Here is a 27599-nt window from a genome sequence, read left to right on the forward strand (position 1 = left end):
CCAATTGTTTAAAGTAGAGGAAGCACCCACAGTGGATAAATCTGAATTCTTCTCATTCCCTCCCCTTAACAAGAACGACATTCCCCAGAATCTGCATTCCCTATTAGAAGACTGTGAAATCACCTTTGGATGATCAAGATCGTTTGTGGAAGATATTGGGGATTGACTATAATGTTAAGATAGTAGGCTGACCTCGATGAAGATAGTCTCATGGAATATAAGAGGACTTGGAGACAAGACAAAAAGAGTGATAATTAAAATATTTTGGATGAAACTAAATCCGGACCTAGTGTTAATTTAGGAACAAAGAGAGATAAGTTTGATAGAGCGTTCATCAAAAGCATATGGAGCTCAAAGGATGTTGGATGGTATTATATCAAGCAATAGGTAGATCAGGAGGTATTTTAACCATGTGGGACGAAGGAAAGATCTCAGTAATAGAGGTCATCAAAGGGGAAATGCCCTTATCAATCAAATGCTTGTCTATATGCAGAAAAGTGTGTTGGATAACAAATGTTTATGGCCCAACAGATTATAGAGAAAGAAGCAAGTTTTTGTTAGAATTGTCTTCTATTGCTAATCACTGTGTAGAGCCATTGGTGCATTGGGGGAGATTTCAATATGACCCGCCGTGTTCAAGAGAGATTCCCTATAGGAAGAATGACAAGAGGAATGAGAAAATTCAATAAATTCATTGGAGATACTAATTTGTTGAAAATCCCCCTTTCTAATGGAAGATTCACATGGTCAAGAGAAGGTATGATAGTTTCACGATCCCTTATTGATGGATTCTTCATATCAAACAATTGGGAGGAGGTTTTCGACAATTCAAGAGTGGTTAGGCAAGCTACACTTCTATCCAACCACTTCCTCCTATTGTTTGAAGCCGGAGCATTCGAATGGGGTCCAGCCCCATTTCGATTTTGCAACAGTTGGTTGAATGTCAAAGAATGGTGTCGTTTGATTGAAAGAAAACTTGTGGTAGATTGCCAGCAAGGATGGGCCGGTTATGCTATTTCTTCTAAGTTAAGAAACTTGAATAATGCCTTAGAAAAATGGCAGTTTGAATATGAGAAAAGTAGGAGGAGTAAGGAAGAGTTTTTGTAGAAAGAAATAGAAAGAAGAGAAATTGTTGCTGAAAGCATAGATCTTGATGAGCTGGAACAAAGCATCAGAATATCATTAAAGCAGAATTAATATCCCTATACCAAATGGATGAAAGAAACCTCCTGCAAAAGAGCAGGTTAAATTGGTTAAATTTGGGCGATGAAAACACAACGTTCTTTCATCGGTTTTTAGTAGCAAAAGAGAGGAAGAATTTGATCTCAGAACTGATCAACGACCAGGGCATCCCAACCAAATCATTTAGAGAAATTGAAGACCTGATTTTAGGCTTCTAGACATCTCTTTACTCCAAGGCTGATGGAGTAAGGTCGATTCCTATCAACCTACAGTGGGCAAAAGTGTCAAGAGAGCAAAACAGTCAGCTAGTGGCCAGATTTACACAATCTGAAATTAGAATAGCAGTGAAACCATTGGGGAAGAATAAAGCCCCCGGTCTGGACGGATATACTTCAGAGTTCATCCTTAAATTTTGGGATTTATTAAATGATAGCTTCATGAAGCGTTTTGAGGAATTTTATGGCAATGGAAAGCTTAATTCTTGTGTTAAAGACAATTTCATTTGTTTAATTCAGAAAAAGGTGGATGCAGTGATGGTTAAAGATTTAGGCCCATTAGCTTAACTACACTTACTTATAAGATAGTAGCAAAAGTCCTCACTGAAAGAATCAAAGTAATTATGCCAAGCATAATAGCCACTACACAAAGTGCATTTATTGAAGGAAGGCAAATTCTTGATCCTATCCTCATTGCCAATGAAGCCGTGGAGGAGTATAGATCCAAGAAGAAAAAAGGTTGGGTACTAAAGCTTGATTTGGAAAAGACATATGATAGAGTAGATTGGGAGTTTCTGGAGAAAGTTCTACAAAGAAAAATTTTTGATCCTCGTTGGATCTCCTGGATAACGGGTTGTGTTTCCAAACAAAAGTTCTCTACTTTTATAAACGGAAGACCTGGTGGTAGAATTAAGGGTACGAGAGGCTTTAGGCAAGGAGACCCATTTTCTCCTTTTCTAGTCCTCTTGATCAGTGAGGTTCTAAGTTCGTTGATTGCAAGGCTGCACGAAAAAGGGAAATATGAAGGCTTTCTTGTGGGAAAAAGATAAGGTGCATATCTCCATTCTTCAGTTCGCTGACGATACCTTGTTATTATGTACATATGATGATGAGATGATAAAAAATCTAAGAAAAACTATTGAGATCTTCGAATGGTGTTCCGGCCAAAAGATAAATTAGGAAAAATCTGCAATTTGTGGGATTCGTATAGAGGACAATAAGCTGAATTCAGTAGCTGCACAACTTAATTGTAAAGTGGAGCATCTACCTTTGATGTACCTTAGCTTATCGTTGGGAGGATATCCCAAAAAAGTGTCATTTTGGCAACCGGTCATTGACAAATTGCAAGGGAAGCTGGATAAATGGAGAAGATTTAACTTATCTAGAGGAGGGAGAGCCATACTTTGTATGTCCGTTCTCTCAAATTTACCTACTTACTATATGTCTTTATTTATGTTGTCAGAAAAAGTGCTAGTCATTTTGGAAAAAATCATGAAGAACTTCTTTTGGGAGGGCCACAAAGGAGGGAAGATCAATCACTTATTAAAATGGGAGTTTGTTACTAAGGCTCAAGAGGATGGAGGGCTCGGCTTTGGTGGACTAAGAGTAAGAAATTTGGCTCTCCTAGCCAACTGGGGGTGGCTTCTAATAAATAATGAAAAATCTCTTTGGAGTCAAGTAGTAAAGAGTATTCGTGGGAGGTACATGTTTAATTGGCACCCTTCTAGCTGGGTGTTTGGAAAAGTTGATAAAGAAAGTGTGTTACAAGTGCTTGTGGGCCAAAGTTCAAGCCAACACCAAAACTCCTTTGGATTAACGTTGTTAAGGTTTTGCTTACAGATTTATGGTTTGAAAGAAATCAAAGGGTCTTCCACGATAAAGAAACTCCTTGATTTTCTCGCTTCGAGACATCTAGACTGAATGCCTCCTCATGGTGTTGTCTATCAAAGGCTTTTGCAGATTATACAATTCAAGATATATGTATCAATTGGAGAGCCTTTATAAACCCGGACCTCTAAGCTGCCGCTCCTGCTTATATACCACTCTTCTACCATGCAGACTCCTATTTTAGCATGGATCTTTGAATTTCTGGTTCCCTTTTGGGTGTTTGTAACAAATTTCTTTGCTTGTATTGTTGATTGTTTCATCTTGTATTAATTGGACCCTCAGTGTTTGGGGGTTGTTTTGTTTCCCAGTACTATTTTTCCTTTTATTGTTCTCATGGAAGTGATGAGAGTGCTATAGGGGTGTTAAGCTAGTTGAGATGTCCGGGTGCTCCCCTGATCCTAAAGTTTTGTTATGCTAGTATCTTGTTGTATTTTGAGCATTAGTCTTGTTTCATTATCTTAATGAAGAGGCTTGTTTCTTGTTTAAAAAAAAAAACTCGAAATATATTTTCCTTCTAATTTTTCTATTTTCTCAGTCTTCTTTCTCCCACTTCCCCCCTCTATATCCCTTTCCTCTTTTCATCTTCTTCCTTCACCATCAGTAGTAGCTGGCGACCCTCTTCTTCCTTTCTCTTTTCTTTCCCCCTTTTTCTTCTTTATTCTCCTTCCTTTTTTCATCTCTCTTTCACTTTCCCTTTCTCCTTTCTCCCTTCTCCCCTTCTTGCCTACATTTTCAATTAAAAAAATTCATATCAGATCTGGAATGAACCCATGTATTTGATTCAAATGGGGATTCCCTTTTGTTTCGTGAATTGTTTTAGATCTGAAAATCGTTTCATTTTTTTTGTTGGGTAAAACGGTGGCCAATATACATCCATCTATAACGATTTGATTGTAGGGAAAACCCTTTGATCAGGTTAAATAACATATCGTTTTTCGAGCAGCAAATGTTATCAGTTACTTCGACAAAAAAATCGTTTCATTTTTTTTTATTGTTTTTTTCTTTTGTTTTCGGGCGGGGGAGTGGAAGAGAAGAAGAAGAGAAAAAAAGTCAGTCCCTCTCTTTGCTGGTCTACTCTCTGCTTAGTTGATAAAAAATGGCTTCTATTTCTTTTTAAGTGCTATTGTTGTTTGTATTTGGCTGTAATTGTTGTAATTACTATATTTTGTTTTATTTTGTTTCATTGTATTTTGAGCGTTGGTCTTTTTTCATTTTATCAAGGAAAAGTCTTGTTTCCTTTCCCAAAAGAAGAGAAAAAATGTCACATGCCGCTGAAGGAGACGATAGATGGTTGCTGCCATTGATGGTGATGGTAGAAGAGGGAGAAAGAAGGGAGAAATAAAAAAAAAAAATAATGTTTTTGGTTTTTTCATTTTAGATCTGAAAACTTTTTTCTTTTGAAATGCGGGAAGGAAGGGAGAAAGGGGAAAGAGAAAACGAAAAGAAAAAAAGTCAACTGTCGAATGACAGACAATCACCACCAATGATGGTGAAGGTAGAAGATGGAAGAAGAAGAGGGAGAAAGACGTGTGAGAAATATAAATACAAAAAAATAATTAAAATATGTTAAAATATAAATACAAAAAAATAATTAAAAAATGTTTTTTAGTGTTATAATTAAAAAATTAGAAAAATAGTTTTAAAACAAAAAAGGTGCCAAGACAGTTTTCTTTTCTTTTTTTTTTTTTTTGAAAAGAAAACGATTCATTGTATTAATAAATAGAAAGGAGCGAAAGCTCTAAGTACAAGAGGGTTATACAAAGAGCAAAGCGAGAATACAAGTGCTTATAAAAGGATCAGGAGATGCACTCGAACGTCTCAACTAGGTTGACACTCCCTTAGCACCCTCATCATCTCCAATTCTAACCCATAACTGGGAGATATAATAATAAGATTACAAAATGATGATAAAGCCTAAAGAAACATCAAAAGTGAAAAACTAAAGATAAAGCCAAAACAATGACCTGAAACTTATGGAAATATATAAAAAGTTCAATAAGTGCCACGTCAGTTTTCTGCTAGTAACTAATAGGAAAATTGATGGAGGGGCCAATAATGCTTCCAAATGCAAACCTCATGGGTAAAATTGTTGAGTTTGAAAACTTAAGGACTCAAATATAACCTAAATTAAACCTTAGAAACCAATTTTGTAATTTTTTAGAAAATATATCATGCATCTTTGAGTCTTTTGAAGTTGCTAATTTCAATTGGGTGCTGATTGTCATAATTATGCTCAACCACAACTTGTTGCATGTGGCTGCTTGCTCGCGATAGCCTCTAGCCCTCATACTTTCATTCTATGTATTTCTTTTGTGATGTAAGAAGAATAGAGGTTAATTGAGTAATTAGGCAATATTCTAGGTTAATTCCCTTTTTACCCTCACCTGTAATAAAACTCTATAAATAGGAACATTCTCCTCTTGTATGAAACACACTATCATTCTAATAAAAGAGCTACATCAACTTGCATGTTAGTTTACTTTTCTTGTCCTTTTGTTAGCGAGTTTCCCATATTTACTTCTAAAAGAGGCAATATACTTCAGAATGTACTATAGAGGGGTACAACTAGTTATCATCCTTCCTACTTCTGGTTGTATGCTTATAAAGACATTTATCTTATATGCTTTAGAACTTAGGACAATTGTTTTCTCAACTGCTTTCCAGCACTTTCTGGTCTAGCTCAAGGAACTAAAGGAGAGGATTCTCTAGGATATCAACTCTAATCCTTATTATCATCAAAGTATATCTTATATAAGAGAAGAACCCTCTATTTATAGGTTATTTAATAAAAACTAAGTATTAAAAATACTAAAAACAAATCATAAAGATTAAACCAAGAATTGACCTAATTATTAGGGAAATTCCCTCCTCAGTAAACTAGAGGCCAAGAGCTAGAGTTAGAGGACTAAAGTGAGAGCGAGAGCCTAGACCATGCTGCGTCAATTTCCTTTGACTTAAACTCGTTCTCGAGTTATAGAACGACGAAGATAGGAGGAAGCACACAAACTTCCAAAGTTGAAAACATCTTCTTGAATTTATCAAAGCATCAAGAAAGCAGACCAGTTTGTCTTATATTTTGTTATCTATGCGTATATTCTTTCCATTCTAATTCCATGTATATTAGAAACTTGTCATATGGTTGGTGATTGTTGATTGGCATTATGTCTGACTACAGAATTACAATTTGCAATTGGAGCTCGATTCTTTGCATGGTCAAGCTGCTGTATTGGCAGCTTTAGTGTCTGTATCTCCCAAACTACCTCTTGGTTATCCATCTAGGTAACTTCCCTTTCGTTTTCGTTCAAAGTCTATAAATTTCTTATCCAAAAAAAAAAAGAAAAAAAAAAAAAGAAGAAGAAGAAGAAGAAGAAGAAAAGAAAAGAAAATGCAGGCCTGCTTTCCTGCCTAATATAGAGTTTTATAGTCGTGTCTTCTGCGTTGAGACTGTTTGCCACACGTTTGTATATGAATGAGAAAGCATCTTTCTCTCTATCAATTTCTGATGTTATAATGGATTTGGGTTTGAATAGGATGGCCTTGCTTGTGCACAAAACACTTCTTCATTTGCAGAGTAGTTGTCCTAGCATATTTATTGACGTTTCTGTTAACATTTCTTCAAATTTGAGCTTTCAAAATTCTGTTAACATTTATAGCGTTTTGTATGGTAGTTCTTACACCAAAGAGGTAATATCATGCTTAATTCCCCTTCTCATGACCAGATTTCCTAGGTCAGTTCTTGAAGTATTAAAGAAAATGCTGACAGATCCCTCCCGCAATCCTGTTGCTTCCACTGTAGAGAACGAAGCTGGATGGTTACTTTTATCATCATTATTAGCCTGTATGCCTAAGGAGGTACAAAATGATTGCCAGATTTGTGTGTGTGTGTGTATGTTTTTTTTTTTTTTTTGGTTTTGTTTTTACTATTATCTGCTACAGACGTTTAAGTTGCTTTTCTTGATGCATAAAGGAACTTGAAGACGAGGTTTTTGATATTCTTTCATTGTGGGCTATGTTTTTTACTGGAAACATGGAACATGAAATCAACCAAACTGGGGATTTGACTTCTAAGTTATGGTAAGCCAATTTGGAAAATTTAGCTTGGCCTGGAAAAGGACCATCATTTATTGTGTAGTAATGAAGAATTTTACTGCTAATGTGGGACATCTCCTATTATAAGTTCGCTAGGGTTTTTGATATCTGCTTTAGGATTATATTTTCTCCTGTTGAGTATTTTCCTGTTACAAGTACAAATCGTGCGAAATAAACATAGTTATCCAAATATTCCTACAAAAGGATCAGGGCTATCTTCCCCAATAAATGTTTACTGAGGGAGCAAACATAGGGGAAAAAGAAGGCTCTCAGGTATGCTAAAGTAACTAACCAACCAGCTTAGTAAGTAAAGCTGTAAAAACACAAGGTTACCAAAGAGTAAAGGGCATCGCCCAGAATAAAGAGTTTGTTAAAGTACTGGTATGGTTATATTCTTGTAGTTTCTCTTGTTGTTAAGCTCCCTTTTGTTTTGATCTTGTACTTTGGGCATTGGGCTCATTTCACTAATTCAATGAAAAAGTCTCTTTTCTGTTTAAAAGAAAAAAAAAGAGAAAACCCAAAAGAGAGAAAGTAAAGGAATGCCCAACTTAAACAAGAAACGGCCTAATGAAATACAAGAAATGTCTCAAGACAATACAAGAATCCCAAGAAAATAGACGCCCTTCTTCAAAAGTTTAGTATTAATTTTCATCAAAATTTTTGTGGATTGCTTGCTCGTTGTATTTTCTTCTTTTACGCTCCTCTTGGAGTTTATTTTTTAGCATTAGCAGTGCACATTATTTAGAATAACAAACATTTGACTAATTTATTATTTACGGTGAACTTTATTAAAAGAATAATCTGGTTATATCTACCTAGTTAGTGTTCTAATTTTTTTGCAGTGTTTGGTCTACTGCCATTGATGCGCTTACAGCATTTATTAGATGCTTTATTTCTCCAGATGTCATAAGTGCTGGGGTTTTTCTTCAACCAGTGATTCTATACTTGAGCAGGTTGGTTTATTTAGTTATTTACTTATTTTAAAATTATTTTTTCAGTATGGATTTGAGAATATAGTTTCTTCAATTTCATGCAAGAGCATGTTTTTGGGTTTGTATCTAAATATTCTTGCAATTGAATGGAAAGCAGAGCCCTATCCCATATTTCATTATTAGCAACCAAGGATCTTGGCAGTTCGAGACCTTCGTTAAACATCTTGATCATAAGAACGTTAATTGCTTATCAGTCTCTTCCTGATCCGATGGTGTATAAAAATGACCACTCTCAGATTATTCAGTTATGCACAACCCCTTTCAGGTAGCAAGCACCTTCAATTGATGGTGGTGTTATCATTTTTCCCCTTTAGTTTAAAAATTTCCCTTCCGTGTTATTGATGTGACTGTATGCTCCTGCTTTTTGGTTAAATTGAAAGGGATGCCTCTGGATGTGAAGAAAGCTCGTGCTTGAGGTTACTACTTGACAGACGAGATGCATGGTTGGGTCCTTGGATTCCTGGAAGGTGATAAAGATTAATTTCTGGTGATCCTGACTAGAAATTAGTTTTAGGGCTATCCTTAAACAGAGTTCTCCCTTTTTTTTCTTTCTTTCATGTAGGGATTCGTTTGAGGATGAGCTTCGAGCTTTTCAAGGGGGAAAAGATGGGCTTGTTCCGACGATATGGGAAGATGAAATTTCAAATTTTGCTCAGGTAATTACCATTCTCCCTTTTATTTGTTCATGTAGGGAATGCTCAGGTAATTATAATTTCCTCCTGGTTGTTTTTATGTTATTTTTAGTCTAGGTCACTTTTACTCATACCTTTGCAATCTGTAGTGGAATTTGTCCTCAATCTTGGAAACCCTATTTACAATTTTTGCCCACCTTTTCTGCTCCAATTTACGGAGTAATGCTTAATTTGAAGGCAGCAAGTACTTTTCATAGTCAAAATCACTGATTATCTCTGATTTCTCAACTGTGGCTTTTAATATTAATTTTTTAGCTCTTCAGCTTCAATTTGAAGTTCCCATTCATGATTTTTGGGATTTTTTTTGTCAACCTTATCGTTTGGAGAGTTTAAATCACTTACTGTTTGATTGTTCCTATGCCCTCTCTTTCTGGCATCATTGTTTTTGAAGCTTCAACATCATTTGAGTTTTCTCAAATAACTCAAAGTACAGTTTACTACAACTGGTAATTGGCGCTTGTCTCCCTCCTAAGCCTCTTTTATTATGGATCAATGTTGTTAAGGCTGTTATCTTAAAGTTTTGGTTAAAGAGAAATCAAAGAGTTTTTGAAAGGAAGCATCAACGGACTGATTGTTTTGAAACAGCTCACTTGAAGGCCTCTCTCTAGTGTGCTTATGGCATTTTATTGTTATTATAAAAAAAGAAAAAAAAAAACTTTTCATTGATAGACTGTTGCTCAAAATACAAGGATACAAAATGAAGAGCTAGAAAATCTGAGAAGTATAATCCCAAGAGAACCATTCACGAGAACATATATTAGCAAGATGAGCACTCAAAAAAAAAAAATCTTGACAAGAAAAATACACAAAAATCTTAGAAAGGACACTAAAGAAAAACGATTGCTACTTCAAAACAATCCAGCCAATGGAGAGAATTAACATTGAAGCTCCTATGAATCCTCTCGAACCAAAATTCTTTAAAAGAGTCTCCGAAGTCCCAAAGGAGATGAAAAATAGATAACAAAATCGTCTAACATACTCCAATTACTAAAATAAAAAAGAGATGTCACAAAGCTGCCCGGAGAGACAAGAAAAAACTTATGGAACACAGAAATTTCAGTATCTTCTAACAAACTTCTAAAATGAATAGTTTTTTTATACATTAATAAAAAGACTTGTTTCCTCTTCAAAAAAAAAAAAAAAAAAAAAAAAAAAAAAAAAGAAGCCGATGATGAAGCTTCAATTTCAAGCCTTCCAAACCAAGATGATCATTCTTCTAAGAAGTGGAGACCAAAACCCAATAAACGAGATAAATGACCTTTCTACCTTAATTCCTTTCAAAAAGATTTTGGTGTTCTCCCTAAAAGTGCTTCAACTTTAAAAGCTGGCTGTTGGAAAGATGTTAAACAGATGCTAGAAGAATATTTCAAAACCTTTTTTTAGATCAACCTTTTACGGTTGATCTTGATGCTGGGGTTTTTTATGACCTTTAGTTGGCTGGAAATGTTCCCTGGTCTCTGATTGTACTTCTAGCTGAATGGGAATAATGTTTTTTATCAAGAAAAAAAGAGGATATTAATCTTTGGTTTGAAAAAAATAAGAGGATCTTTCAAAATTCGATGCTTCCATGGAATGATCGTTTTGGTTATGCTCGTCTTAAGACTTTTTCTTGGTGCACTCTATCCAAACACTTAGGGTGCGTTTGGGGCAAGGACTATTTTAAGACTATAATAACCACCTCTTGCTATAGTAAATACTATTTTGTATTCCCCAATTACCTATAGTCAATACTATTTTAACACTCCATTTGTAACAGTATTTACTATTTGCTATAGTTTTTACTATTTTATCTTCATCATTTTTTTTATTCTTTTCTATAATGTTTACTATTTCCTTCTCAAACTAAAATAGTTTACACCTTAAACACATACTATTATAACCCAAGCTAAAATAATCTACACCCTAAACACAAACTATTATAACCCAATTAAAATAACCTAGGACTATAACAACCAACTCCTTGCCCCAAACATATTGTTAGTGAATTACTCTATTCAGGATCTTTGTCTTAGTTGGAATGATTTTAACTCTCAGTTGTGACCTGTCACTTTATGTTTTTATTATTATTACTCCCTTTTAAGAGTATTTGAATTTTCAGCATTAGTCTCTTCTTTTCCCAGGAAAATAAATCCCCTTCTATAGATTTTTTTGATGCTATGCTTGAATGTAAGAAGAATGAGGTTAATTGGGTAATATTCTAGGTTAATTTCCTTTTTATCCCCACTTGTATTAAAACTCTATAAATAGGAATCTTTCCCTACATGTATGAACAACTAATAAATAATATTTGTACTCCAAGAATTCTCCAAGATTCATAGTCTATATCAAATTGGTATCAGAGCGCATTCGTGAAAGGGCCTGATGGTGATCAAGATCACCAACAAGCTTCCCAACCTCCAAACTCATGATGTGGAAGCATCCTTCTCTACATCTCCTCAAACCGTGTACCGAAGACTTGACAATTTGGAAATCTTTGTAAGTGGTTTATTGGATAAGATGATTGCAATGCACACTTCAATGGTTGTTATGAAACAATCCATTGAGAAATTGACTTTTGAAGTAAGAAAGATAGCCAATAACCAACTAAGAATCCAAGATAATCCTATCTACAATTAAGAAAACCTTAAAAACAGAGGGTAAATTCTTCAAGAACGTCAAGGCATTCAACCTCGTGTCCAAGAATGTGCGGGCAATTTGCAAGATCCCCAAGATGGAAGAAGACCTAGACAACAAAGACTTCCGGAGATTCATACTATTAATGTGGCAAGAAACCAAGAAGTTGGGCATTTCCATCCAAGAGTAGCCAATTTTGATTTCCCAAGAGGCTCCCCACATGAACTTCAACTGAGGTACAAGAGTCAAAATAAACTTCCAATGCATCCCGTGTGCCAACGACGAAACTTTCCTCTCAATCTGTTGGGATTTTATTCAAATTCTTCAGATGATGAAATCATGGGCAACCAATTTCCAGATTATCAAATTCAATATTCTCATTTTCAAGAAACTTATTGTCACAACCCCCTCCTGGGTTTTACCTCTTACCTAAAAGGAGGCGTGAAGACAACATATATCACTCTTTCATTGCATCCATTGTCCACTAATTTTGCTAGTTTCCTTTAATACAAATAATTATGCAACGGAAAAACTTAACGAAAAATAACTAAGATTTCAACTTTGTTTAGGAAACCAGTTTAAAATAAGTTTTACAACAGTAATCCCATCCCGACTATAAACTTTATTCTAGTAACTATCTATCTCGTGGCAGACCTTGACCACTTCTCGGACTCTTTTGCTACCTGCAAGGAAGACATAAAAATAAAACGTGAGCTTTGAAGCCCAGTGAGTGGAATCATAGTTCTGTAAGTCTATGTCAACTTATAAACATATCAACATATCATAATATAAGGTTACTACGCAAGCCTCCATCCTGAATGAAGCCTCTTCCAATCTTACCTACACACACGATAGATAGTTAACATCTCACATTTAAATCATTCACAACCTTATGTGCACATAATTCTCCCTCTTATGGGCTCAGAAGCTAGGCCCGTGGGCGCTCTCACCATACCATGCAAGGTTCCTCCCACAGGCTCACGAACTAGACATCTCGCTCCCCTGACCATCCTGTGAGATTCTATCTCGGGCTCAGGAGCTAGGTTCGTTGACCCTTTGACTATCCCGATCTCATGCTCTCCTCATGGTAACAAGCATTCATTCATAACAATAGCATATAATCCAGAATATGCTAAAAGACTAAAATAAGAAACCACTCACAGTGATCTATTGGGATTACTCTTCCTTCCCAGTTCACCCAGTTTCCCTTGGCCTCTTGTTGAACCCTATTTCAGATTCACTTTGGAGCGTAGATTTCTCATCATTCCGGACAATATCTCAAGACACTTCCTTCTACAAACATGTTTAGAAATGTCTTAACTAGCTTACCTTAAAGTTTGGCCCTGAGATTCCCTCTCGAGACTTCAGAGTCTCAAGTTTTCTCCACTTGGCCCGGTTGTCTCCTTTCTGGTGAACACTTCTCGGTTCCTTTTAATTTTGACAGCCTTACACTTAGAGTTTTTTCATAGCAACCCTCATATAGAAACTACATTCAATTTAAAAGCTTTTGGTTCAAGAATCACCTGATTGGCACGAGTAGTTTGGAAGAACTCCTCGTTTGAACTTAGTGCTGCTGTCTGTCCGCACAGTCTGCACAACCCCTGCGTCCTTGCTTTGATCAACGCATGGATCAACGCAACCCTTCCTCTGTTTGACACAAGGTTCCCTCTGAATTACTCTTTGGGAATGTGCACCTTTTCCTGTCTCTCACAGTCCATAGCGAGTGTTACCCAGAGGCCATGGTGTTCGAACTGTAGGCAGTATCACTTTGGACGATGTTATGGAGGAGCGAATGTGTGCTACAATTGCGGAGAATCTGGTCATTACAAACGAAACTGCCCTTATACGGGAAAAGAGGACAAAGGGAAGGGAAAAGCCTTGGAGACAGAGAGAAATGCATACTATGTGCTTAGTTGAAATTACTTTTTTGTACATATGTTTTATTTACAATGTGATAAATAAAGTATATTTTGACAATCTGTGTTTGTTTGCTGAAATAATTGCTAGCTAACAGATGGGATCAAGGGAAGAAGGAAATCCTCTCTGTGCGAGATGCTTGAAAGGAACGAATAAATGTTGTGTGCAAACAAACGGGACATAAAGGAAAACAATGCCCAGAATTCTTTCGTTTCCTCAGCCATCGGGAAACAGCACCCGACCCCAGTAAGGATTTCCCTACCGCAGATGTCATAGGAATCATCAAAAAGATCAAAAGGGAAGAGAAGGGTTATGCCTAAAGTGTGAGCAACCAGGACATCACTGTAAAAACTGCCCAACAAATAGTTCTGCAGTGGTTCAGAAGGGAATCAAGCATGGAAGGACTATTGGTATTAGGATAACAGTGAAAAAGGGGTGCTTGTTTATTCTATAAAAATGTAGCCTGTAAATACTCTAAAGTAATAAAGCAATATTTCTAGCAATGATCAAATTTTGAGGACGATTTTTTTTTTTCTAAGGAGGGAGGAATTGTGATACCCTCACCTAAGGATAATCAAGTAGGGTGGTAAAAATTGGCCAAGTACAAGATTAGACATGCGTGGATGTTAGATAACCAGGATGCATGGGGCTTTGTGTAGGAGTGGCCAAGATTTCCAAAGAGTGTGCAAGGTTATGTGGAACCTAAGAATAAGCTAGGCGTTGAAATGGAGGCTTGGACGCATAGGGTAAACCTCCATAACGCGTGGATGAGAGACCAAGCCATGAACATAAGCTACCATGAGTTACCTTTGAGTAGCTTTAAGTTGAGACTTAACGGGTTGAAATTTGACTAAGTGTTGAAGCCTAGGACAACCATGCGTTGAGGCTTGTGAGGCATGGGCGCATGATTATGCATTGGTCTTCATGTGGAAGGGTGTCATGTTGACTAAGAGGTGGACGCATAAAGGACTATGCATTGGTATAGGATGTGTGACCAAAACACCAAGCTTTGAGTCAAACTGTGGTGGATGTATGTTGGCTGAGCATGGGCATGAGGCCGGGGTTAGCGTGACAAAAGGCTGCTCATGCATTGGAATAATAAGAGGCTGTGTGAGCAAGCAGCAAGGAAGGTTCGTCTAGTGACCATGATGGGTGCAGGCAAGGATGCGTGCTGACCAGTAGGCTCGAGCATGGGCGCTGGGCATTGGAGCATGCGCGTGGATGACCGCGTAGTTGCTTGCAGCGCTAGAGGATGCGTTAGGCGATGGCGCTACACGATAGGCGTGAACGCTATACGATGGGCGTGATGCGTTAGACGATGGGGTCAGTGCTACTCGATGAGCGACAGGGAGAGCTATGCAGTGGGGCGTAAGCGCTATATGATGGGTGCATGCACTAGAAGATGAGCGACAACGAGAGGGCTGAATGATGAGCAACAACAAGAGATAGCTAGACGATGAGCTATGCGATGGGCGCAGGCGCTAGACGATGAGCAATAGCGAGAGAGTTGGATGATGAGCGACAACGAGAGATTATTAGACGATGAGCGCAAGAGCTATATGATGTGCTATGAGCCAAGGACATTTGAGGGTTGTGGGCTGAAAGAACTTAACTGGACATGTGGCAATCAAAGGGATGTCTGAAGTCCATGCAATTTGAGCTGGGCGAAGGAGAAGGCATGCAAATCGGTTAGATTGAGCTGGAGGAAGAAGAGACAGACACTTCAAGCTGGTGGTGGCAAGGGAGGGCGTTGGTAGCCTGAGTAAGGGACGCCCGACATGCAACAAGCTGGAGGTATCAAGACCAGGTGAAGTGGGAACGCCTATAAATAAGGCAAAGGACTTCACTTCAGTTCACAAGAACATTTCCACTTCGAGAATCACTTAAAAGGAGAGGTTGAGAGTAATTCAGAGGGAACCTTGCGTCGAACAGAGGAAGGGTTGCATTGATCCATGCGTTTATCAAAGCAAGGACGCAGGGACTGTGCAGACTGTGCGGATAGACAGCAACACTAAGTTCAAACGAGGAGTTCTTCCAAACTACTCGTGCCAATCAGGTGATTCTTGAACCAAAAGCTTTTAAATTGAATGTAGTTTCTATATGAGGGTTGCTATGAAAAAACTTTAAGTGTAAGGCTGTCAAAATTAATGAATGCTTGTTACCATGAGGAGAGCATGGGATCGGGATAGTCAGGGGGTCAACGAACCCTACTTAATTATCCTTAGGTGAGGGTATTACACTTATCCAACTTATCATAATGGTCAACATCATCCATCATTTAGACATAATGACCAAGAATCTTTCCAAGACTATCAAGATTGGCAACACCAAAATGTGAATCATTAATCTTGGCACCAAGATTCAGATTATAGAATAAAAGTTGACAACCTCGCTTCTATTCGGGCCTATGGGGAATGAAAAGAAGCTAAGAGGAACTTTGGTGGATACTTCTATTGGAAGAACTTCCTTTCTGTACAATCGGTGAAGACTATTGATTCAGTAAGGAAGGAGCTTTTTTCTTTGCTTAAAAATACTAACTTGGTCAGTGGGTACTTGAACAACTACAACGCTTGGAGTCTTGATGAACTTGATGAAAAAATTGTCTTGGACCTTTTTTCACAATGTCTTTGTTCAAGATGTAGGAGGTTGGTTTGGCCGTACTCCATTGAATGAGTTTATTTTATTTCTTGATTGTTCCAATTATTTTTTTCTTTTTAAAACTCGAGGATGAGGTTCTTTTTTAGAGGGGTAGAATGATGTAAGAAAAATGGGGTTAATTGGGTAATATTCTAGGTTTGATGTAAGAAGAATAGGGGTTAATTAGGTAATTAGACAATATTCTAGGTTAATTTCCTTTTTACCCCCACTTGTAGAACTCTATAAATAGGAACATTCTCCTCTTGTATGAAACACATTATCATTCTAATAAATGATCCACGATCTTGATTGTTGGAAGATTACTCCTTTTTATCATATAGGCTACGTCAATTTGGTATCAGCCAACGTTGACTGCCGCTGGTGGAAGTCCGAGAAACTCTTTGCGACACCGATCACAAGAGGGAGTTTCGTGAGTTGTGCTCGTTGTCGAACAACCCATATCTAATTAGGGAGAACTCTTGAAATTCCAAGAAAGAAAGAAGAAATCAAAGATTTTCAAGATTTTGCAAGAATGGACTATTGCCGATCAAAGAAGATGTCCAAGACAAAATACAGCAGTTGGTATAGGCAAGAAAATCAAATTTACTTCCAAAAACAGTGCTGGAATTCTGACTCAAGTGATTCCAAAGAAGAATTTCAACATACTAATTTTGCCCATGCTTGATTTTCTTGAAGAACCTATCATTATCCACATTGGAAATTTGATTTTTCAAGGCAGTTTGAGACGGAATAAGAAGGCGATAATATCGAAAAAGGGCCCAATGATCCAATCAAACCCATTTTTCAAGTAAAGATTGAGAGTTAGATGACTTAAAGAATCATCAAGAATGAATTTTTACAGCCCAAGATAAACGTTCAAGACTCAAAATTACTCTTTTGGTTATGAAACACGATCAAGAAAGGTTGATTCAAGAGAATCAATGGATGAGTCCCATACCCACGATGAGATTAAAACATATTCAAGAATCTAACAAAATGACTACTTTGATCCCGTAGAATTGGAGGAAATAAAGAAAACAACAAAAGAAATCCAACGCTCATGGGAAAATGACTTAACATATTGATCAACTATCAATTCTTGCAAGAGTTCAAGAATGGGTTGATTTCATATACCGAAGAAGAATAAAGGAATCACGGTTGGAAAATTTTCAAATAAAAAATCTTGAAGATAAAATTGAAGAAAAACAAGAATTCGAAGATGTTGATTTGGAAATAGTTTCAAGTGAAGAAGAAAAATCCAAAGGTGGTGTCAACGTAGTTGAGATGTCTGGGTGTGCCTCTTGATCCTTGGTATCTCTTGCTCTTTGTATAATTCTCTTGTACTTTGAGCATTAGTCTCATTTCATTTTACTAATAAAGAGGCTCGTTTCCATTTAAAAAAAAAGTGAAGAAGAAAAATCCAAAGAAGAAGATGGAAAAAAAGTATCAAACACCGAGCAAAAATTGAACAAGAATAAGGACACACTGATTGCGGTGGAAATGGATCAACAAACAGTCGAAGAACTTGAAGCGAATGATAAAGAAGATGTGATTCTTGAACGATTCTCATTGAAATGTGGTTTTTTTAATGTTTGGTCCTTTGAATACAATTTTAAATAAGCTTGAAGGAAACATCTTTTTTGGATTTATGCTCGATGGAGAAGTTCATCTTTTGGTGGCAATAATGGATTTTTTGTCTCGAATTTATACCTTTGATCATAATATTTTTGTTTAAAATATAGGAGGTTGGTTTGGTCATACTCTGTTGAACAAGTTTATTTCATTCCTCGTTTGCTTCATTTTTTTCTTTTTAAAACTCAATGATGAGTTTTCTTTTTGGAGGGGTAGCATGATGTAAGAAGAATAGGGGTTAATTGAGTAATTAGGCAATATTCTAGGTTAATTTCCTTTTTACCCCCACTTGTAGTAAAACTCTTAAGTAGGAACATTCCCCTCTTGTATGAAACACTTATCATTCTAATAAAAGATCAACAATCTTGATTCTTGGAGGATTACTCCTTTTTATCATATAGGCCACATCAAGGTTAATTTCCTTTTTTACCCCTTCTTGTATTAAAACTTGATAAATGGGAGTCTTTCCCCTCATGTATGAACAACTAATGAATAATATTTGTACTCCAAGAATTCTCCAAGATTCGTAGTCTACATCAAAGCTTTACCTTGCTCCTTTCCATTATGGGGTCTTTGTCCTTTTTTGTAATTTCATTCCATCAATTAAATTGTTTCTTTCATAAAAGAAAAAAACATTAGCCTCTTTCCATTATATCAATGAAAAATTAAGTTTCATTTCTCTCTCTTTGTTTCTTTTTTGTTTTTGTTTTTGTTTTTGTTTTTTTTTTTTTTAAATTTTAAATTATTTATTTATGTATTTTTAAATGGATACCAAATATTTCATTAAGAAAATGAGAAGAGGCTAGTGTTTCAAAATACAAAAACCAAAAGAAGCCACATAGATAAAGTCATTAAAATTACAAAAGGACATATAACAATATCAAGAAGAGCATCTAAAAAGGAAGAATAAAGCTCTCTGAATTGCTATTAGTGTCTTGGATGAAAAAAACCCTTGAAACTTTCGAAAAGAGAACCCCATGACTCAAGATGGTCCGAACATGAACAAGAAGCTTCCTGAAATATATGCTGATTTATTTCCACCCATAACTCGGAAAGAAGACCTTTCCCTTTAAAAAAAAAAAAAAAAAAAAGGAAAAAAAGGAAAAAAATAAAAAGAAAGAAAGAAAGAGGAAAGTGATTGAATCATCCTAAAGAAAGTTCTTTTGGAGTGTCTTCCTAAAATGAATAATTAGCACTCTCATTTGTTCATAACATTGGATGGAGGTTGGGTGTTGGAGGGATCACACATTAGAGTGGAAGAATGTTATTTCTCGAGGAGTTGGTTAAGAAAGGAAGAGTTGATGGAGATCCAAAGTTCGTGAGAGTATTTTTCGGAGTTAATGTTTTGGTGTCGAATTTTCTCTGTTCAGTCCATTCAAGGGCTGAAACTTGTGCCTGAGGAAATATTTATTCTTAGACATTTTTATAGGAGTGTAGTTCGGAATAGTTTTATTTGCAACTTATGATTAAGTTAGATTAGATTGGATTTTGAGATAAGGATTAGAGAGTGAGAACACAGCGATGATCAAAATTTTCTGTTACATTGATGCACACATGTGTTTGAAAGTACCTCAAAAGATCTATTCTATACCTCAAAATGTACAATAGCTGCCATATTTATAGACATGGCAGTAAATGAGCTGATAAAAGGAGAATATAACCGGCTAACAAGTAGCTGGTTGGTGGAAGAAAACCTAACTACCCAAATACAAGAACTAAACCAAGAACTTGAAGAAATAAACCTACCAGACCAAAGGTTTTCAAGAAATTGAGAAAGAATTAACAAGAATGGAAAGAAAAGCCACGAAAGCCAATATGTCCCTACATCATATAGTAAACGTGGATAGTGGGCTGCTATGGTTCTACCAGATGGTTGTCTTATCTTCCAAAGATGATAGATCCCAGTTGTACCCATGAATCATTCTTATTAGAGAATTGAATTTTCTAGTTCATATAACAGATCAATTCATAAACCCACTTCCACATTGCTAACGATGTTTGAACCATTCAATTTATATTTTGTTTATTTTCTGCTCCGAACTTGCTTTTCTTGCAGTATGGAATATGAGATCTCTTGTTTGTGAAGGAAAAGGCAATAGCTTGTTTTTGGGTAAATATCAGTTACCAGAAAGTTGTAGCTTGAAAAGAGCTTTGGGGCGTTTCTTCTTCTTAAGTTTTTGTTCTTGATTCCCCCTCCGTTATTCTTCCCTTTTTGGCTTTTGTTTTACACACTGAGAATTTATTCTGAACATGAAGCCAGAGACAATAAACAAAAAATTGGTGAACGAGATGCTTCTGTGCTTTGGGGTTATCTTTGCTTGTCAGGTTTGAATTGTCATTATTCGTTTGGATCCGTAAACATTTTTCCAAAATATGGCGTTTCCTTATGTTATTAACATGATTGTATAAATAAAACCAGGACAGCAGTGGAATGCTCTCTCTTCTTGGAGTTGTGGAGCAGTGTCTGAAAACCGGAAAGAAACAGCCATGGCATGCTGCTAGTGTCACTAATATATGCGTGGGGCTGCTTGCAGGTTTCAAGGTAATAATTACGTTCTCTTATTTGTTGGTGTGGCTTTCTGAGACGGTGAGATTGACAAATGAACCAATAAATTTTGTTAGGCGCTTCTATCTTTACGTGTGCCACCTGTAAGCCTTGAGATTTTAAGTTCTGCCCAGGGTATTTTTCAGGTAATTTTTTTTTTGGTTATGTTGTGTTTCCTTGATTAATCAGGATTTTTTTGCTTGTTACTTCTTCTGCCTCTTTCTTAGAGATTTTGATTTGAACAGAGTATTATGGCTGCTGGAGACATTTGTGCATCACAACGTAGAGCTGCTGCCGAAGGTCTTGGGTTATTGGCTCGTCTTGGGAATGACATTTTTACTGCAAGAATGGTATACTCTTTTCCAATTCACACACACAAACTTGTCTCTGTATATCAAGGATTATGCTAGAAAGGTGGCATTCTTCTATTTTTCCAATTTATCTTTGCCATCTATTTTTATTTAGATATGCTTTTTATCCATCTTACGTGTTATCATACAGATCAGATCGCTGCTTGGTGACCTAACTGGAATGACAGACTCTACTTATGCTGGATCAATTGCTTTGGCACTCGGTTGCATACATCGAAGGTTGGTAGTTAAAATATCCTTTAACACCCCCCCCCCCAAACAAAAAAAAAAAAAAAAATGATCCTTTTTATCCTTTATCGGCTTTGAGAATTGTATAATATCTTAAATCAATAGTTTCAAATTGAGCATACTGATTGCGTTCCATCTGATTGATCTATTTATTGTGCTAATTTATTTTATCAATGAGAAGTTGTTTCTTATTAAAAATGAATAGGGAGAATACACAAGGAAGTGGTTACGGCGTTTCTTTTTGGGAGCCTAATGCCTTGTGGTATATGATCATCCTAAACAAATACATTATTTTGAATGGGTTTTAGTTTATGGGTACTAGATAACATGGGTTTCATCTCAAAATAAATTGGTAAAGGAGTAGCTCATGTATCTTATGAACATCATGAGGTCCCTTAATTTTTCCAAATGTGAGATCTTCAATATGCTCCTTAAGATGTCCTCTTAAGGCTCGTTTCCATTTAAAATAAAAAAGTCCCGTTAAGATGATGTTTCTTTATGATCACCATTCTTGGATTGAATCCCAATTTTTTTTTTTGAACTGATGCTCATTTAGGTTTCATAGGTTCTGATACCATATTAACTAACAGGGGTCCAACTCAATACTAATTGGTAATCAGAGAAGTAGCCCATTTATTTTATAAACACTGTGAGGACTCCACATCTTTCTAAATGTGAAATTCTCAACATCCCCCTCAAGATGTTGCCTCTTTGGGTTCATCATTCTTGGATCCGATCTTTTTATTTTTCTTTATTAATTGAATGCCCGTTTGGGTTCATAGACCCTGATACCATATTTGAAGAAACATGGGTTTCATCTAAAAAACAATTGGTAGTGAGAGGAGTAACTTGTTTATCTTATAAACATCGGGAGGTCTATCTTTCCAATGTGGAATCCTTAACATGCCCTTTCAATATCCTACATTTTTAAGCTTTGTTTTGTTCATTCGTCAAATGTTCTTTAAAGCTTTATGGAAGACAAAAAGCCCTCAGCGAGTTAACATCCTTGTATGGATTATGGTCTTCAATCAGTTAAACTGTTCCTCGGTCATGCAAAGAAAGCTACCCTCACATTACTTGTCTCCATCCATTCTCCATCCATTTCCCTTCTTTGTGAAGCGCCCGGTGAAGATCTGCAACATCTGTTCTTTGACTGTATCTATACTGCTGGTGGAGGCTATTCTCTATTTTTAATGTTGCTTGGGGTTTTAGTGGTGATTATTTGGATAATGTTGTGCAACTCCTTATCAGTCCAAGTTTGAAAGTAGGCCTTTGGTTGATTTGGGATAATGCAGTTAAGGCGTTGCTTGCTGAAATATGGTTAGAAAGGAATCAAAGGGTGTTCAATGGCAAACAACTTGGGTGGATGGATCGTTTTGAAGTAGCTCGGCTAAATGCTTCATCTTGGTGCACTTTTTCCAAGCCATTTGAAGACTTTTTCCATTCAAGACTTAGGTTTAAACTGGCGTGCCTTTATTTTTTTTGAAAAGAGAACAAGTCTCTTCATTAATATAATTGAATGAGACCAATGCTCAAAGTACAAGAGAGTTATACAAAGAGCATAAAGCATAAGACATATGGATCAGGAGGCGTACTCGGGCATCTCAACTAGGCATGCCTTTATTTTTCCAGCTTAAGTTTTTTCGCGATGTATTGTTCTAGTTTGTTTTTGTGTTCTTGTTTATTTTTTCTTCGGATTTTGTTTGTTTGATCAATTGTGGATATGATGAGGGTGCTGAGGGAGTGTCAACCTAGTTGAGATGCCTGGGTGCACCTGTTGATCCTTAGCTCCTTGTACTTTTGTATCTCTTTTTGTACTTTGAGCATTAGTCTCATTTCATTATCTTATACAAAAGGAAACAACGAGCAACAAAAATTAGGGATCAAGAGGTGCATCCGGACAACTCAACTAGGTTGACACCCCCTTAGCATCTCCATCATCTCCAAATCATCCTAAATATCAAACAAATACATACGATCAAATGTCTGGCGAAACCAATTACAACTCAGCCAATAGACTAACTAATGACAAACGAAACATGGCCACAAGACTTAATCTATCAGCAATACACAAAACAACCAAAAATACTACTAAAAATCGTGAGATGAAAGCCCGCTCGTTTAAGCTCAGTTCTTGAATTGAAAAGTCTGCAAAATGTTTGGATAGTGTGCACCGGGACAAGGCGTTAAGTTGGGCTGTCCCAAAGCGCTCAAACCAAGTCAACAAAGTCTTTAATATTAATCAAAATTATCAATACAAGAAGACATCCTCTATTTATAGAGAATTGCAAAGCAAATTAATCCTAATCCTAATTAATCAAAGAAATTAATCCTAATTCTAATAACCAAAGAAACTAATCATAGTTTCCTAATCAATAAAAAAAACTATTCCAAATTCTAATCAATTATGGATTTAACTGAGATACCCTTCACATATTCTAATCCTACTACACATCACAACCTCCAAAGCCGCTGAAGAACCAGGAAGAACTACACATTGCAGGACAATCATTAAAACCAGTGAAACACAATTAGATCTTAATTGTGGGTGATTGAGGTGTTATTTCCTTCATCTGTAATCTACAAACCTCAATTAAGGAATGAAGTATAGGAGGAATTGAAGGTTAACTACTGAAGCTGTTGATTTCAAAACTTCAATTGAATTCCTTTTGTCATCAACCGAAAAAATGCTTTCAAATGCTTATGCAAAAGAGTTTTCAATAGAAGATTTATCAATCTCTATATCAACTAAATGTGCTTCAGCTTCCTCACTTCTCGTACTAAGATCATATGTCTAGTAAAGAAATAAAATCTTTTTATGTAAGTGAAACCAAATATCTCAGAGAAGCCAAAACAAAACTTTGTCGAACTAAACCAATAAGGTTCATCCTCCAAAGCCAAAGGAGGAAATTCATGAAAACTCATGACCACCGTCATATAACAAGGTTGAAAAAATCATAAAAGCAATCAAACAGGCTTAAAATTTTAGAGAAGAACCAAAACATTGAGGCCTCATGTATGGCGAAACAATGCTCGGCAAACTTAGAAACTGACATGACTTCATAAACCAATGGAGAAATTTCATGAAACTCAAGTCCACAGGCTTCAATTAGAGAAGCAAACTTGGACAGAATGGATGGTAGAACAGGAGGAGAAGTTTCTTGTTTTTAAAAAAGAGAAAAAAAAAAGTATCAGGGAGGTAATTGGCTTTACCTTTTCAAAAAAAAAAAATTGGCTTTACCTTTTAAGCTATACGTTTTTAAGTTTCGGTCAACTAGCTGCTTTTCTGTTAGACTTTATTTTATTTTTATTATTTTTTAAAAAAAGAATCAGAACTTTTTAGTGAACAAATGAAAATGCTCAACTCGGAAGAGGAAGGCCTTTTGAAGGGTAATGAAAAAGTTTGCATTTGCTTACTTTTCTTTATTGTCGTTGCAGGCATTATATAGCTACTAGGAATTGTCTTTTGACCATTAGAGGTTATTTCATTTATGTTGGCCATAGGAGGGGGGTTTCTCTTCCCCCGCTTGTAGGCTGTTTTGTTCCCTCTTTTGTCTTTAGTCTATTACTCATGTTTCTTATAAAGAAAAAATACACCAGACTGATTGAGTTACCAAGGACAATGAACAAGCAGACTGAGTGAGGTTTCATATTTTGCCCTGGGCTTTGGTTTTGAAGTTTTTTTTTGATAATTATTTCCTAGGTAATATCTTACTTAGTTGGAAGCCCATTCTTTAGAAGGGGTGCCTTTGTGGGCTTATTTTTTTTTCGAATGCCTTTCTATTCTTTCATTTTTTCAATGAAAGTCGTTGATTCTATTAAAAAGAAAAAAAAAAAAAAAGAAAAAAAAAAAGAAAGGGCAATGAACAAGCAAGTTATATAAGTTATTCCACAGGTTCATATGCAGCATTCACAGTGAGGTAGATACGATAGTGTCCTCTTGCTTTGGCCTTTATGAGGAATGATCCAATTTAATCAAGTTTCTACAGTTAAGACTGAAAGAAGTTGATCATCATTTTTCCTATTTTAAATATAAAATATTTTTCATTCTTGAAACGTGTCTGAATTTATTTTACCAATGTTCTTGTATGGAACTCATGTGGTCTGCAAGTACTTGTGTACTTCTATGTCAAAAATTTCCTTACCTATGCGTTTTCCTTTACTTCCAGTGCAGGAGGGATAGCTCTGTCAACATTAGTTACAGCGACAGTGAATTCAATATCTATGCTGGCTCGGAGTTCAATTACCAGCTTGCAGACATGGTCTTTGCATGGACTTCTTTTGACTATTGAAGCTGCTGGCTTGTCCTTTGTATCCCAAGTTCAGGTCTTCGAATTATGATTGAGCATTTTTAAAATTTGAAATCTTCATTTTTGAACCCGATCTTGGTTACATTTTATCTTTGCACTGCCTTTTAGCCTCTTTATTGGAGCACTTGTAATTTTTGTATTTTTGTTGGGCACTATTTTTTACTTTTTTGCTTCATTTGTTGAGGGCTTGAATTTACTGTTTGTATTTTTGAACTTGTCTTTATGACAGTTTAGTTTTTCATTATAAGGGAAAAGGAGAGTAAGTCTTTGAATATCAAGTATTTGAACCTGAGATCCTAGCGTGAAAATTAAGAAAAAGAGGAACATCTTGATAAAGCTATCAATAAACTTTATCGTAGATTTTTTTAGAATAAAGAAACATTTCATAAGCATATTAACTTTTTTTAAGAATAAAGAAACATTTGTTGAAAAGTTCTGTTTTTGTTTAAAAAAAGAAACATTTGTTGAAATTGTTTCTTATAAAAAAAAAAAAAAGGGAAAGAAAAAAGAAACATTTGCTGGGCCTATTTCTTACTTATTTGCTTCACTCCTCATGGTTTAAGAAGCAACTAATTTGTAGTCTTGTTCATAATAGTGTATATGAAGTAATCCCACAATCTTCATAGATATTATCAATTTTTTTCATATGATGATGGGAGAGAGATTTGAGGTTTGAGAGAATCTTGCGGACATCGTTGGGTTTTTGTTTTTTAAAGAAGAAATAAAACTTTTCATTGATGAAATGAAAAGAGAATAATGTTCAATAATACAAACTCCATAAGGGAGAGAGAGAGAACATAAAGAGGAGCAAGACAAAGCATACAAGAGGTCCCAAAACCATACACAACGCTAGAAACACTAGAAACACTAGAATTCTCATTTTTTTTCCTTTTGGGGAGGGGGGGATTCCTTTTCTTTTGTCAGCCTTCCGTTTTTTGGTTAGGGAGGAATAGATAGTCTTTGTATATATATTAATTATTTTTGTATTTGGGTGTACAGGATCATGTGAAGAGATTTAGGATTTGGACTCAGATATTTCTCTCCAGATTTTCTCTGACTAAATTATTTTCTAATTTTCATTTATTAATGGTTTTCATATCATCTGGAGTCACTTCTTGTTATGTTTTTGGTTTCATTTTTTGAGGCCATTTTTCGTAAATTTTTGTTCTTATTTCTTTGTGAGGGCTCTCCTGTTTAGTGTTTGTAGGTACCAATTGAAATATTTTGAAAAACACAGTTCAGAGATGAGAATGAATATTTTCTTATTTCCTACTAAGAGGGATAAAACTAACATGATAATTGAAGTTGATGAAAATTGATGAAAGCTGGATTCTCATGAGGAAGAACTGTAGGCTGTAGCTATATATTTACAGAATGCTGCAGATTGTATGTGATTCACTGTTGTTAAAAACAGCAGCTGGACAGTAATATAGGTAGCCTCTAGTGTAATGGCTACTGACGGTTATGGAACCAGTCGGAAATTATGAGCATTTCAATTCGTCGCTTGTCTATTGCTTTAATAGTTCCATCTTGTAAACGGATATAATGAGGTGCTATTGGGGTGTCAACCTATTTGAGATGCTCAATTACACCTATTGATCCCTAGATGTCTAGATTTATATGTTCATTTTGCATCGTTGCATTATGAATTTTGTATCTTTAGCAATAGTCTCTTTTCATTATATCAATGAAAAGTTCGTTTCGATTAAAAAAAAAAAGATTATATCAAACTTGATTAGATTCTTTTCACCCTCCTGTTGATTATACTATACTAAATTTCTGATATTGTCTACGCATACAAAGAAATATAAAATTCTGGTATCTGAATTCTCGGTGGAGAGTCCTCTCAACTCCCATTTGGACAATCAACTATTAATTTTATTGATGCAGCTTGCCATTGTTTCCATTTTCGTTTTTTTCTTTTCCTGCATTATTCTTAATTATCTGAATGACTCCTTGATATTTTCTTCCATACAAATTTGTCTCTATCTCTTTTAGGCGACTCTTGGCCTAGCACTGGATATCCTTCTATCAGAGGAGAATGGATTAGTTGACCTTCAGCAAGGAGTCGGTCGCCTAATAAATGCTATTGTTGCTGTTCTTGGTCCTGAACTGGCCCCAGGGAGCATTTTCTTTTCACGTTGCAAGGTATTACTAGTGTTTCAACTTTCTTAACCAAGTTTAGTTGGATACATTTCATTTAATTTGAAGCTGGAATATTTATTGGTGGAATGCTTAAACTAAGAAAATAAGGGAGAAAAGCTAATCTCTCACCTAAGAGGATCAAGATACAATATACATATTCAATTTATAGAACATAAAAAAAGGTAGCATACAAAATGAAGCTGGAACGCCACTCTCCTCCGAACAGTTTCCTATCCTTCATTCTTGTCTTTGAAGATCATACTCATAGCTCAAAAGACGTAATTGATGAACATAGCTTAGCTGAGGATTAAAAAAAGGAACAAACACCACCTCTGAAACAAAATATCTTACAAGTCTTAAAAG

The 27599-nt window shown here is 35.9% G+C and overlaps 1 protein-coding gene across 2 annotated transcripts in view; it reads left to right on the forward strand.

The window, feature by feature from the left end:
- Positions 1-27599, forward strand: part of LOC120080503 (protein SWEETIE) — a 74867-nt gene that overhangs the window by 18328 nt on the left and 28940 nt on the right. For both annotated transcript variants that reach the window (XM_039035176.1, XM_039035175.1), the window contains exons 13-26: positions 6241-6344; positions 6785-6917; positions 7033-7139; positions 7997-8107; positions 8244-8411; positions 8527-8613; positions 8709-8802; positions 19894-19962; positions 20057-20179; positions 20260-20328; positions 20428-20532; positions 20684-20772; positions 24951-25107; positions 27090-27239. In XM_039035176.1, coding sequence (XP_038891104.1) covers positions 6241-6344; positions 6785-6917; positions 7033-7139; positions 7997-8107; positions 8244-8411; positions 8527-8613; positions 8709-8802; positions 19894-19962; positions 20057-20179; positions 20260-20328; positions 20428-20532; positions 20684-20772; positions 24951-25107; positions 27090-27239 — 1566 coding nt within the window. The remainder of the gene's footprint in view (positions 1-6240; positions 6345-6784; positions 6918-7032; positions 7140-7996; positions 8108-8243; positions 8412-8526; positions 8614-8708; positions 8803-19893; positions 19963-20056; positions 20180-20259; positions 20329-20427; positions 20533-20683; positions 20773-24950; positions 25108-27089; positions 27240-27599) is intronic.

The sequence above is a fragment of the Benincasa hispida genome, chromosome 6 (genome assembly GCF_009727055.1).
Source record: "Benincasa hispida cultivar B227 chromosome 6, ASM972705v1, whole genome shotgun sequence".
In the NCBI taxonomy this organism is placed as follows: Eukaryota; Viridiplantae; Streptophyta; class Magnoliopsida; order Cucurbitales; family Cucurbitaceae; genus Benincasa; species Benincasa hispida.